Source organism: Hemitrygon akajei, unplaced genomic scaffold, assembly GCF_048418815.1.
Source record: "Hemitrygon akajei unplaced genomic scaffold, sHemAka1.3 Scf000066, whole genome shotgun sequence".
Lineage (NCBI taxonomy): Eukaryota > Metazoa > Chordata > Chondrichthyes > Myliobatiformes > Dasyatidae > Hemitrygon > Hemitrygon akajei.
The window spans coordinates 3,680,441-3,694,343 of record NW_027331952.1 but is presented as its reverse complement, the minus strand read 5'-3'; the positions used below and the strand labels follow the sequence as shown (position 1 = coordinate 3,694,343).

At 48.3% G+C, this 13,903-nt stretch overlaps 1 protein-coding gene across 2 annotated transcripts in view; it reads left to right on the top strand.

Moving 5' to 3' along the window:
* LOC140721960 (NACHT, LRR and PYD domains-containing protein 3-like) overlaps positions 1–10,345 on the top strand; it is a 54,771-nt gene extending 44,426 nt beyond the window's left edge. For both annotated transcript variants that reach the window (XM_073036786.1, XM_073036785.1), the window contains 4 exons: positions 5,007–6,744; positions 9,163–9,249; positions 9,405–9,572; positions 9,737–10,345. In XM_073036786.1, the coding sequence (XP_072892887.1) occupies positions 5,007–6,744; positions 9,163–9,249; positions 9,405–9,572; positions 9,737–9,830 (2,087 nt within the window). In that variant the 3' untranslated portion in view covers positions 9,831–10,345. The remainder of the gene's footprint in view (positions 1–5,006; positions 6,745–9,162; positions 9,250–9,404; positions 9,573–9,736) is intronic.
* Positions 10,346–13,903: the final 3,558 nt, after the last annotated feature.

The window sequence follows — 13,903 nt, the reverse complement described above, 5'->3', positions numbered from 1 at the left end:
CTTCGATGCGGCTCAATGACCCTCATCTGGTCAGGGAGATTGAGGAGGTGATAGATAGGAGCTATAAGCAGGTAGTTACACCGGGGCCTCAGGAGAGAGATAAGTGGGTAATAGTCAGGAGAGGGAAGGGCAAGAGTCAGATACTACAGTGTACCTCAGTGGCTGTCCACATTAACAATAAGTACTCCTGTTTCAGTACCGTTGGGAAGGGAGAGCCTACATGGGGGAAGCAAAAGTGGCTGTGCCCCTGGACAGATTCTGGCCCTGTGGCTCAGAAGGGTAGGGAAAGGAAGAGGATGGCAGCAATGATAGGGGACTCTATAGTTACGAGGTCAGACTCAGGATTCTGTGGATGCAGGAAAGAAACACAGATGGTAGTTTGCCTCCCAGGTGCCAGGGTCTGGGATGTTTCTGATCGTGTCCAATATCCTGTTGTGGGGAGGGGAACAGCCAGAGGTCATGGTACATATTGTTACCAATGACATGGCTAGGAAAAGGGAGGAGGTCCTGAAAACAGACCACAAGGAGTTAGGTTTGAAGTTGAGAAGCAGGACCTCAAACGTAGTAATTTCAGGATTACTGCCTGTGCCACATGATAGTGAGTATAGGAATAGAATGAGGTGGAGGATAAATGCATGACTGGCAGATTGGAGCAAGGGCAGGGATTCAGATTTCTGGATCATTGGGACCTCTTTTGGGGCAGATGTGACCTGTACAAAAAGTACGAGATGCATTTTAATCCCAGGGGGACCAATATCCTGGTGGGGCAGTTTGTTAAGGCAATTGGGGAGAGTCTAAATTAGAATTACTGGAGAGTGGGAACCAAGCTGAAGAGATGGAGGAAGAGATGCTTGGCGGCCAAATAGAGAAAGCTTGTCGACCTTGCAAGAGGGAGGATAGGGAGGTGATAGGGAAGAGACGTGCTCAGACTTATGGTTTGAGATATGTCTATTTTAATGCAAGGCATATTATGAACAAGGCGGATGAGCTTAGAGGGTGGATCAGTACTTGGAGCTATGATGTTGTGGCCATTACAGAGACTTTGATGTCTCAGGTGGCAGGAATGGTTACTTTGAGTGCCAGGCTTTAGATGTTTCAGAAAGTACAGGGCAGTAGGCAAAAGAGGTGGGAGCATGGCACTGTTGATCTGAGGTAGTGTCATGGCTGCAGTAAAGGAGGAAGTCATGGAAGTAAAGGAAGCTGTCTATGGAGTCTCTGTGGGTGGAGGTTAGGAATAGGAGGGGGTCAATAAATCTGGGTGTTTTTATAGACCACCCAATAGTAACAGGGACATCGAGGAGCAGATAGGGAGACAGATTCTGGAAAGGTATATTAATAACAGGGTTGTCATGATGAGAGATTTTAATTTCCCAAATAGTGATTGGCATCTCCCTAGAGCAAGTGGTTTAGATGGGGTGTAGTTTGTCTGGTGTGTTCAGGAAGTTTTCTTGACACAGTGTGTAGATAAGTCTACAAGAGGAGAGGCTGTACTTGAACTGGTATTGGGAAATGAACCTGGTCAGATGTCAGGTCTCTCAGTGGGAGAGCATTTTGGAGAGAGTGATCACAATTCTATCTCCTTTACCATAGCATTGGAGAGGGATAGGAAAATGACAAGCTAGGAAAAGCATTTAATTGGAGTAAGGGGAAATATGAGTCTATTCAGGCAGGAAGTTGAAAACATAAATAGGGAACAGGTGTACTTAGGGAAATGTATGGCAGAAATGTGGCAAATGTTCAGGGGATACTTGTGTGGAGTTCTGCATAGGTACGTTCCAATGCGACAGGGTACAGGAACCATGGTGTAAAAAAGGCTGCTATAAATCTTGTCAAGAAGAAATGAAAAGCTTACCAAAGGCTCAAAAAAAGTTGGTAATGATAGAGATCTAGAAGACTATAAGGCTAGCAGGAAGGAGCTTAAGAAGAAAATTAGGATAGCCAGAAGGGGCCATGAGAAGGTCATGGACAGAATTAAGGAAAACACTGAGGCAAATGTGAAGAGCGAGAGGATAAGATTTTACAGAATAGGACCAATCAAGTGTGACAGTGCAAAAGTATGTGTGGAACCGAAGGAGATAGCAGAGGTACATAATGAATACTTTGCTTCAATATTCACTATGGAGATGGATCGTGTCAATTGTAGGGATAATTTACAGTGGACTGAAAAGCTTGAGCATATAGATACTGAGAAAGAGGATGTGCTGGAGCTTTTGGAAAGCATCAAGTTGGATAAGTCACCAGGACCAGGTGAGAAGTATACCAGGCTACTGTGGGAGGCCAGGGAGGAAATTGCTGAGCCTCTGGCAATGATCCTTGCATCATCAATGAGGACGGAAGAGGTTCCGGAGAATTGGAGGTTGTGGGTGTTGTTCCCTGTTTCAAGAAAGCAAGTAGAAATAGTCCTGGAAATTATAGACCAGTGAGTCTTCTTCAGTGGTTCATAATTTGGTGGAAAAGATCCTGAGAAGCAGGATTTATGAACATTTGGAGAGGCATGATATGTTTAAGAGTAGTCAGCATGGCTTTGTGAAAGGCAGGTCGTGCCTTACGGGCCTGATTGATTTTTTTGAGGATGAGACTAAACACATTGATGAAGGTAGAGCAATAGATGTAGTGTATATGGATTTCAGCAAGGCATTTGATAAAGTACTCCTTGCAAGACTTATTGAGAAAGCAAGGAGGCATGGGATCCAAGAGCACATTGCTTTGTGGATCTAGAATTGGCCTGCCCACAGAGGGCAAAGAGTGATTGTAGACGGGTTCATATTCTGCATGGAGGTCGGTGACCAGTGGAGTGCCTCAGGGATCTGTTTTGGGAGCCTTACTCTTTGTGATTTTCATAAATGACCTGGATAAGGAAGTGGAGGGATGGGTTAGTAAATTTGCTGATGATACAAAGGTTGGGGGTGCTGTGGATAGTGTGGAGGACTGTCAGAGGTTGCAGTGGGACATTGATAGGATGCGAAACTGGGCTGAGAAGTGCCAGATGGAGTTCAACCCATATTAGTGTGAGGTTGTTCATTTTGGTAGATCAAATATACTGGCAGAATATGGATTCTTGACAGTGTGGCGGATCAGAGGAATTTTGGGGTCCAAGTCCATAGGACACACAAAGCTGCTGCACAGGTTGACTCTGTGGTTAAGAAGGCAGACTGTGTATTGGCCTTCATCAATCATGTGGTTGAATTTAGGAGCTGAGAGGTAATGTTGCAGCTATATAAGACCCTGGTCAGACACCACTTGGAGTATTTTGCTCAGTTTTGGTCACCTCCCTACAGGAAGGATGTGGAAACCATTGAAAAGGTGCAGAGGAGGTTTACAAGAATGTTGCCTGGATTGGGGAGCAAGCCTTATGAGAATAGGTTGAGTGAACTTGGCCTTTTCTCCTTCAAGCTACAGAGGATGAAAGGTGACATGACAGAGGTGTATGCGATGATGAGATGCATTGATCGTGTGTATTGTCAGAGGCTTTTTCCCGGGGCTGAAATGGCTAACATGAGAGGGCACAGTTTTAAGGTGCTTGGAAGGAGGTACAGAGGAGATGTCAGGGGTAAGTATTTTTTATGCAGAGTGGCAAGTACGTCGAATGGGCTTCCAGCGATGGTGTTGGAGGCTGATATGATAGGGTTGTTTAAGAGACTACTGGATAGGTATGTGGAGCTTAGAGAAATAGAGGGCTGTGGGTAACCCTTGGTAAATTCTAAGATGAGGACAAGTTCGGCACAGCTTTGTGGGCCGAAAGGCCTTTATTGTGCTGTAGGCTTTCATTTTCTATGCTTCTAACTTGTTGGTTAATATGTTAAAACTGATATTATGGATCTAGGTGCAGTTTCAGACAGAAATCAGAAGGGGAATAAGAAAGCGCCGTGGTCCAATGAAATCAGCGTCCAAGTGAAGAAATCCAATTCAATATTCGCCACCTGCAGACTCCAGTATCCATGAAAATGCATTCACTTCCAAACAACTCCATTTTTTACATCCCTTTATCAACCGTATCATGTTTGACCACAGTCCTATTAACCTAATTGACAGGGAACATACATGATTATGGTCAACTCTTGCTTCAGAGTTTCAACTGGCTCCAAAATATTTTTTTTCAATCTGTAATATGGTTTCTTTTCCTGTTTATCAGTTTGTATTTATAACATTGCAATGCATCCCTCTGTAGCTGCAGTGCAACAGGAACCTTTGCCAGTGAGCTATTGAGCGTAGTTGCCCGGCATATTCAATATGCATTTTCTCAAGGAATCTATGCCCTATTTTTCACATTCTGTCCCAATTTACGCATGCAATATCCCAGATAACAAATAAAACAATAAAGGGAAGGGATATTATACTTCAGATTCAGGGCTATCAGTGGAGATTTGGAAAGTGAGAAGAGGCAGAATGGCTGAACTGAAGGTGCAGAGTTTGCATGTGGGCTTTTGCGTTGGGGCAGGTTAGAAAGACCGAGAGGTAGTTACGAGCAGAAATAGTCTATAAATGGCAATTAAAGTTGTTAATTCAAAACGTTGCTGAGTGATTCCAATGCAGAAAGATGTGTGTGGTGTTTGGTGAAGGGTCTTGCTGAGAGCTGAGGAAGTGGTGTGATATTTTCAGACAAGTTCAGGGCAGTGAAATACGAGGGATGAGATCACCAGAATGCCAGAGTGGCCCATCAGGAAGGGGTTGTTATGAACTAGATTGTGGAGTCATTATTGATGAGCTGTCAAGAATCATTGGATATCAGAAAGAGTCTCTGGACAGGAAAATCACATGTGCCGTTACATGGGCAGGAAGGAAAAAGTGAAATAGCAGTGGGAACTTACACCTTCACTGATCACTGAATATTAGATTGTACAAGGCTTATATTTTCTTGGTCTGTGAACCAGGTTTCATTGTCCACACCGTCATCCATAGGAACGTTGAATTCTTGCAATATCAGCACAGAGATTACGTTGCAACTTTCAAGTTATGTCTTGGACAAGTGTAATGTGGTGATTATTTTATCTCTTTTCCCATTTAAGATATTCAAGAGAAACACAAGCAGACTCTATGGGCACAAGCTGAAACACTGAGAGTGAACACGATCCTGATGACGGAAAAGGTGAAGGTTTTTCAGTTAGTTGATCGATACGCTGAGCTCACGGTCATTTCTACTGTTCGAGATCGGAGACTGGTGGAACATGAGCTGCTGGCAAGAGGCAGAGACCATGAGGAGTGGAGACAGAAGGATCTCCGTGGAGAGCTGGAAAAAATCCGGACTGATCAGCTGTACCAGAGCAGCTTTTCCCGGAGTAAATCCAAATCTGGGAGTTCGGTAGCAGTGGCCGGAGTCGCAGGGATTGGGAAAACAACAATGGTTCAAAAGATCCTTTATGACTGGGCCACAGGGAAAATATACCAACAGTTCCAGTTTGTCTTCGGTTTCAAATTTCGTGATTTAAACTCCATTAACTGCAGAATAAACCTGAGGGAACTGATTCTGAATCAGTATCCTTACTTTGGGAATACCCTGAGAGAGGTCTGGAAGAACCCAGAGGGATTGCTGTTTATATTCGATGGTTTGGATGAATTCAAACACAAAATTGATTTTGCTGACAGTCGAAAAGATACAGAACCCAAGCACCAGTGCCCAGATCCTGAGTGGTGGTGTGAAGTGTCTGACATTGTGTACAGTTTAATCCAGCACAAGCTGCTCCCAGGGTGTTCAGTGCTGGTGACCACCCGCCCCACTGCGTTACATTTATTGAAAAAGGCAGAGATCAGTGTCTGGGCTGAAATCATGGGATTTGTTGGTGAGGAACGGAAGGAATATTTCAATAGGCATTTTGACGATCAGACGGTGGCAGCAGCTGTTTTCAAACACGTGAAGGAGAATGAGATCCTATACACCATGAGCTACAACCCCTCCTACTGCTGGATCCTTGCTCTGGCACTGGGTCCCTTCTTCACACAAAGAGTCAGGGACCCGCAGAGAGTTCCCAAGACCATCACCCAACTGTACTCCTACTACATTTACAACATCCTGAAGAACCACAGTCGTGAGATTGAGAACCCCCGTGATGTGTTACTCAGGATTAGTCAGATGGCCTTCAGAGGAGTGTCTGAGAGGAAGATTCTGTTTACAGATGGAGATTTGATCAACTACAATCTGCAGCCTTCCCAGTTCCTGTCCGGGTTCCTGATGGAGCTTTTGGAGAGAGAGGATTCTGCCCGGTGTGTGGTGTACACATTCCCACACCTCACCATCCAAGAGTTTGTAGCTGCAGTCGCACAATTCCTGAATCCACATCCCGGGGATATCCTAAAATTCCTCACTGAAGCCCACAACACGTCAGATGGGCGTTTTGAGATATTTCTTCGTTTTGTTGCTGGACTCTCCTTCCCAATGGCAACTCGGGGCCTGGAGGAGTTTCTGGGTCCATTTCCTCATGAAACAACCTGCCGGGTGATTGACTGGGTGAAGGAGGAGGTTAAACGCCAGAGTGGCAACTCGAGGAGTAAAGCTGGTAAAAGGAGCCTCTTGAACTCCTTGCACTACCTGTTTGAGTCTCACAATAGTGGGCTGGCTCAGGCCGCACTGGGATCTGTGAAAAAACTTTCATTCAATAGAATGACACTGACCCCGATTGACTGTGCGGTCCTGTCTCATGTCATCGGTCTCTGTGATACAATACAACACCTCGACCTACAGAGCTGCCACATTCAGTATGAAGGAATCCAACGGCTGGGACCCGGGCTACACAAGTGCCAGGAGTTGAGGTAACTTGATTTAGCTCTCACCCTGAATTGTGAAACTGTTCCATTGTGTTATTTCAATGTAAAGGATTTTGGGTAAAACTGTAGCAACTTAGATTGGAAAGAACTATATCAAATGCCTAAGGGATTGGTCTGTAATTCCCCAAGGATGGGAGGGTTCTCTGGTTCCTTGTAAAGGGATGTTGGAGACTTCATCAGATCAATGAAGAATGGCTATTGGTTGAATGGTAATAAATCACAGGAATGGCTGTGTTTCCCGCTGCCTCTGACATGTCCATTGACAATGTTCCTTCTCACTGTTACTGACACTGAGACTGATGCTACTTGCAACAATTGGGTCAGAGATTCACAGCCCCACCCCGGCAAGGGATAGGAGACTGTCAGTGGATTGTCCCAGTCAGAGAGAGAGAAATAACTTTGTGAGATTGTCCTCCCCTGCCATTTCCGGTGTGTGACTTTGCTCAGTACCAGATATCCGGGCACCATGGGTGCATCTCCTCTGTGCCACTGTTCAGACCCAACCCTCCTGTACAATAGATTTGCATCCACTCATCATGAAGGATTATTGTTTACCCTCTGAATCCTTTTGTGGGACCTCTCATCCCAATCCCACTTCCATTCCTGGGTATCTTGCCCCCATCCCCGTTCCTGCTGTGGGCTCTCTATTCCCCATTCCCCTTTCTCCTGTGGGAACTCTATTCCCCATTCACCTTCCTCCTGTGGGATCTCTATTCCCCATTCACCTTCCTCCTGTGGGATCTCTTTTCCACATCCCGCTTCCTCCTGTGGGATCTCTATTCCCCATCCCCCTTCCCCGGTAGGAACTCTCTTCCCCATCCCCTCCCTCCTGTGGGATCTCTCTTCACAATCCCCTTCCTCCTGTGTGATCTCCCGTCCCCATCCCCCTTCCCCTGTGGGATCTCTCTTTATCATTCCCCTTCCTCCTATGGGATCTCTTTTCCCCATCCCCCTTCCCCTGTGGGATCTCTCTACCCAATCCCCTTCCTCCTGTGGGATCTCCCTTCCCCGTCCCCCTTCTCCTGTGGGATCTCTTTTCCCCATCCCCTCCCACCTGTGGGATCACTCTTCACAATCCCCTTCCTCCTGTGGGATCTCTCTTCCCCATCCCCCTTCCCCTGTGGGATCTCTCTTCACAATCCCCTTCCTCCTGTGGGATCTCCCTTCCCCATCCCCCTTCCCCTGTGGGATCTCTTTCCCATTCCCCTTCCTCCTGTGGGATCTCTTTTCCCCATCCCCCTTCCCCGGTAGGAACTCTCTTCCCCATCCCCTCCCTCCTGTGGGATCTCTCTTCACAATCCCCTTCCTCCTGTGGGATCTCCCTTCCCCATCCCCCTTCCCCTGTGGGATCTCTTTCCCATTCCCCTTCCTCCTGTGGGATCTCTTTTCCCCATCCCCCTTCCCCGGTAGGAACTCTCTTCCCCATCCCCTCCCTCCTGTGGGATCTCTCTTCACAATCCCCTTCCTCCTGTGTGATCTCCCGTCCCCATCCCCCTTCCCCTGTGGGATCTCTCTTTATCATTCCCCTTCCTCCTATGGGATCTCTTTTCCCCATCCCCCTTCCCCTGTGGGATCTCTCTACCCAATCCCCTTCCTCCTGTGGGATCTCCCTTCCCCGTCCCCCTTCTCCTGTGGGATCTCTTTTCCCCATCCCCTCCCACCTGTGGGATCACTCTTCACAATCCCCTTCCTCCTGTGGGATCTCTCTTCCCCATCCCCCTTCCCCTGTGGGATCTCTCTTCCCCATCCCCCTTCCCCTGTGGGATCTCTCTTCCCCATCCCCTTCCCCTGTGGGATCTCTCTTCCCCATCCCCCTTCCCCTGTGGGATCTCTTTTCCCCATCCCCCTTTCCCTGTGGGATCTCTCTTCCCCATTCCCCTCTCTCTGTGTGATCTCTCTTTCCCATCTCCCTTCCTCCTGTGGGATCTCTCTTCCCCATCTCCCTTCCTCCTGTGGGATCTCTCTTCCCCATTCCCCTTCCTCCTGTGGGATCACACTTCCCCGTCCCCTTCCTCATGTCAGATGTTTATTCCACATCCCCTTTTTGTCATGTGGGCTCTCTTCCACCATCTCCCATCGGCACTTTCCCACTCACTGAAATCTTCCTCACTGGACTTTCTCCCACATTTCATCCCTGTCCCTCCCGTCTCTCACATCAGAAACATTTCTCTCACCATCGTTGAATGGACAGAATATGTGGAGTTTACAGGGACACACTGGTAGACTAAATTGCCGACATTCAGTGAATGCCCTGGTTTTGGGCCGTGAGGCACATTGACAGTGTTGGGAACTCCGATTAATGATTTACTGAAGGATTTAATGTTTCCTGAAATATCCGAGTGAGAGAAATTCCCTCAGACCCACGGTTTGAGTCACTTTGTTCATCAATTTGTCTGTGTTTAGACTTGGGTGGAATCAACTGGGAGATCCAGGAGTGAAACTGGTGTCTGCAGCTCTAATGAACCCGGAGTGTAAAATACAAAAACTGTGGTAAGTACCAGACTCTGGGAGATTGAGTTTACAGTCACTGGGTGTCTGACACCAAACATTAATGTGATCAGTAATTGTGTTACTGATAAACACTGGGGATTTGTACCGTCTCCTGTCTCTCTGTGTCCTTCACCCTCACTCTCTCTCATCGCCAGGCTGAACCGTGTCGGTCTCATAGATTCTGGTGCCAAGGATCTCGCCTCTACTGTCAGTACAAATCGATCACTGACGGAGCTGGACCTGGGATTAAACTCGCTCACAGACCAGTCTGTCCCCGCTCTCTGCCACCTCATACTGACCCTCCCGAGTCTGGAGCAGATCCAGTGAGTGTTTGTGTTAATGTTAAATATGATAAAATATCAGCAGTTCTGCGGGTTTTCTGGTGATATTTGTCTGTGAGTGTTGTTGAAACATTAACCCCAGTCCCCTGTTACTGACACGGTTGTGTAATCTGTTTATTTCATCTTTCTTCTTCCATCTGTTTCAGACTGGGGGGAAATCGGTTCAGTCGGAATGGGAAGAAAAATCTGAGATTTCTGCAGGAACGCAGACCCGGACTGAGTGTACATCTGAATGAGTGAGCATCCGCACCCGCGGATAGGGGACATCCCCGCCTCCTGTCTAGAGACGCTGCTTCCACCGGATGTGCGGGTTCATGACACTCCCATGTGAGACCGCAGGGAATTACACACACGGGAAGAGCCAGGGGGCCGGGTCTCAGTCTGGGACACCGGTGTCCTGGGGTGGGATTATCTGGGGAGGGAATCCTTTTGCTCCCTTTGCTGCGGACTGTGCATTCCGCAGTCTGGCCGATATAATGATGCTAAATTGACAAATATCACGGCACTGACCCTGGATCCGTAGCAATTTCTGATACGGCCCTCAAATGTGATTCTATAATCATCAGTTCCCTGATACAAAGTAATGGTGAGAAATGGGACTGATTATTCAAACTGTCACTGGCTGGTGTCAGTCAGTGAATTGTGTGTGACTGAGTGAATCGGGTGCAGCTTATTTGTTCCCACACATCAGCAGTTCAAACATTGTTTAATTTATATTTGTCATGATGAAATCAATAAACTATTGTTTGTCTTGGTGTCAGACTTGAGTCTCTTTAGAGGAGAAACAGTGCCCATCTGTTACTGCCCCCTGCACCGGGTGAACTGCATAATGGGTCTGATCTTTTCACACTGGTACAGCAACCTCTCAGCTCCAGGCTGGGGGATGTTGGACTTGCAGAGTCTGGGTGCCCAGGATCTCATCTCCACCCTATCCCCATCAAGGCTAACTGCCCCTGCAGACAGTTGAAATCGACTGTAATGCCAGACGTAATTTCACTTAGGTCCCAAGTATGATAGGGATAGGGGATGGAATACTGGCATTGGCCACTGGGTGAAGCACACCACACAGTCCCATCACACACTACCGGGGTCAGACACAGAGTGAATCTCCGTCCACACTGTCCCATCACACACTACCGGGGTCAGACACAGAGTGAAGCTTCCTCCACACAGTCCCGGGTTCAGACACAATGCCGTTGTTTCCCCACTAACATCGGGACAACATCCCTCCTCCTTTATCTTCGTGATTCTCGTTCGGTGTAGAAACCGGAGCATCTCTTGAGATGTCTCAACCTCTCATGGCCTGAAAGTTCTTCAGGACAGATGGAGCCTTTCCTGGCGTTGGAATTTCTGGTGCCGAGCCAACAAGGTACTGTCAAGTGGAAACTTTTCCAGCCAGTTACTCAACTCGCTCCAGGACTTTTAACTGGCACCACCGTAAAAATCTCGATTCAGACATAGAAGCAGCTTGCCAGGCCATTCTCCAGGGAGTCGCAAACCTTCAGGGAGTTGTGCAAAGGAGGTTACCTCTCCAGCCTCGGACAATACCCGGTTTTGCTCACTGAAAGTGGAACGTGGGGTGTAATGTATTTTGTGTCCTGGAACTACTTTGGAAAAGAGTGAGGAGGCCATGGAGGACCTGGTGGGTAAGGTGGTATTTTGGCCACCGAGAAAGAGTTTGGGAAGGCAGCATTTTACCTGATGTCTGATGAGTTAGTGCAGGGGGGCTTAGCAAGGGGATCATGGTGGAAAACACCTTTCTATAGAAGGAGCCGGTGACAGCTCCCATGCAACAGATCGTCCTTGTTCATGTTAAGCCTTTCATCCCAAATGAGGTCCTGCTTCCACTGTATGCCCGCTTGGGACAAGTAAGGTCAGAGATAACTGCAATCAGACACAAGCTTAAGAGACACACCCTCTGTACAGTAATCTCTTTCCTGTGTCAGGTATTCAACACTGAGGACTGGTTTACTATCTGGCTTGAGGGGGGTAGACTATCAGGTGTATTGGACCTATGAGCGCCCAGGGTGTCATGCGTGCAGGGAGGTGGGGCACTTTCGGAGGGACTGTCCTAACACCCGAAACCCTGGAGTCCACTTCGGGCACTAGTGCCCCAGCCACCTTTGACTGCACCTATCCCTGCACCTGTCCATATTCCTATGTCTGATTCAGTCCCTGCTTCTGCCCCTGTGGTTCAGGTGAGAGATCTTCAGGCTATATACGGGGAGGTTCAGCCACGGGATGGGGTTGGAGCACGAAAGCAAAGAAGAAATCCAAGCACCCTAAGAAGTCGGCCCCTGAGAAAGTAGAGCTCACGCCCAGTTGCCCTGGAGTGGAGCGGGAGGCTCGGGGAAGTGCACAGTTGGACGGGGTGATGGAAGCGGAGAGTACTGCCCCATCGGGGAATCCCGCACCCGTGAGCTCCTCCGGCTTGAAGAGGAGAAGGGGATGTTCCCCAAGAAGGCAGGGAATGTACATGCGGGGTTGTCCCAGGAAGTGGTGGGGATCCGAGTGGAGGTGGTTTCTAACACTAAATCCCCAGATGCAGCCAGTCCTGTAGTGGGTGGTGTGGTTGTGCTAGCCCTGTTTGCACAAATGAAGAAGCCCTGGAGCCCTCCACCCAGGACTTAGTAGTAAGCACCTCCCTGGCGGTAGGTGTACCCAATAATGTAAGCGGAGAAGAGACCAAGCTCTCTCCCTCCCAGCATCAGGCTGCCGGTGGATCCTTAGGACAGAGATGTTGGGGTGCCCCTCATGCCTGTCTGCTGGGGAGGCTGATATTCTCTACATGTCGACCTCATCAACTAATGGCCAGCAGGGAGTCGTAACTGTGGATAAGACTAATACGATAGTGGAGTGGGCAGGGATGAGTGAGGTACCCACTGTGTAGTGTGGGTTACATGTTACAGCCATCTATTAGAACACACAGGACGGAAGATGGGGGATCTACCTGTAATGAGGGGTGGAGCGAGACAATGGACATCCTCACCCCTCCTGAGAAATCCCCGTTGATACCTGTTGAGGAAATCAGAGAGTTTGTTCTCACCTCTGAGGGGGCTAAGCATCGCCGAACTAGCATGCCGAGGCTAGTGAACTCTCTGTGAGTCAGCCTCAGACGGAAGGCGAAGGGGAAGAGGAAAACGGTGTCGGGGAATGGCAGGAGACAGCTGAAATCCTTCCTGGATGACCTGGTGAGGGACATCAGAATGGGAAGCAGCCTTGCTCCTACGGGAGGTGGTAGGTTACAGGGTGTCGTTGGTATCACTCTGGCCCGGAAAGCAAAAAGTATTCTTGATTTTTTTTCGGGATAGTGTGGTTGAGGGCTCCTCCGCTCTCACCGGGAAGGGTACTGGTGCTGAGGCCTGGTGTGCTCCCGACATGAAACTTACCATAGCTAGTCTTACTGTAAACGGTAACAGGGGTTCTCTCCGCAGATATAACAATCTCTCATCGTCGGGGATGGGAGAAATGCGTCGACTTCCCTGCAGGAAACCCATACCACCCCGGGGGACGAGTCCGCTTGGCTCCTAGAGTGGCAAGGAGGGTTCTACATGAGCCATCTCAGCACCAACTCTAGCAGGGTGGCGATCCTGTTGGCCCCAACCTTCCGGCCAGAAATAGTAAGAGTCCAAGATGTTTAATACAAGTGCCTTTACGAGAGAGTTCTCCCCATGCACTGGATCTGGGGTGGAGGCTGCTGCATAAAGCGGTGCCTTGTCATAAGTTCTTTAGTTTGTACACGGATCTCCGCCCGCCTGCGGGCTGGAGGAGACCGTGCACCACATGTACATGGAGTGCATGAGGCTGCAGCCCCTTTTTGCGTATTTGCGTGGGTCAAGTTGTTTCATGAGAACATGCCTAGCAAAGTATCTATCAGATGAGACGTCGGCGAAGTCTTCAACATCAATCACGGGGTAAAACAGGGATGTGTGCTTGCTATAACTTTATTCACACTATATCTTGCTGCAGTTTTGGAAATAATGGACCATAATTTGGACAAAGGTGTGTACATCAGGGCTCAATCAGATGGTAGATTGTTCAACCTGTCAAGATTCAAAGCCTCAACCAAGTTAAGATAGATATGTGTCTGAGAACTTCTGTATGCAGACGACTGATCCCTGGTTGCTATTGATGTTAATATGATTCAAGAAGTTGTAGACCGCTTCTCGTTTGCTGCCACTCCTTTTGGCCTAGGAATCAATGTCTCCAAAACCGAACTTCTGTACCAGCTTCCTCCTCTGTGTAGTCAGTTACATACCCCGTGTGTATCTTGTGACTGTCACATGACAATGATGTAATGGAGGCTCTTCTGG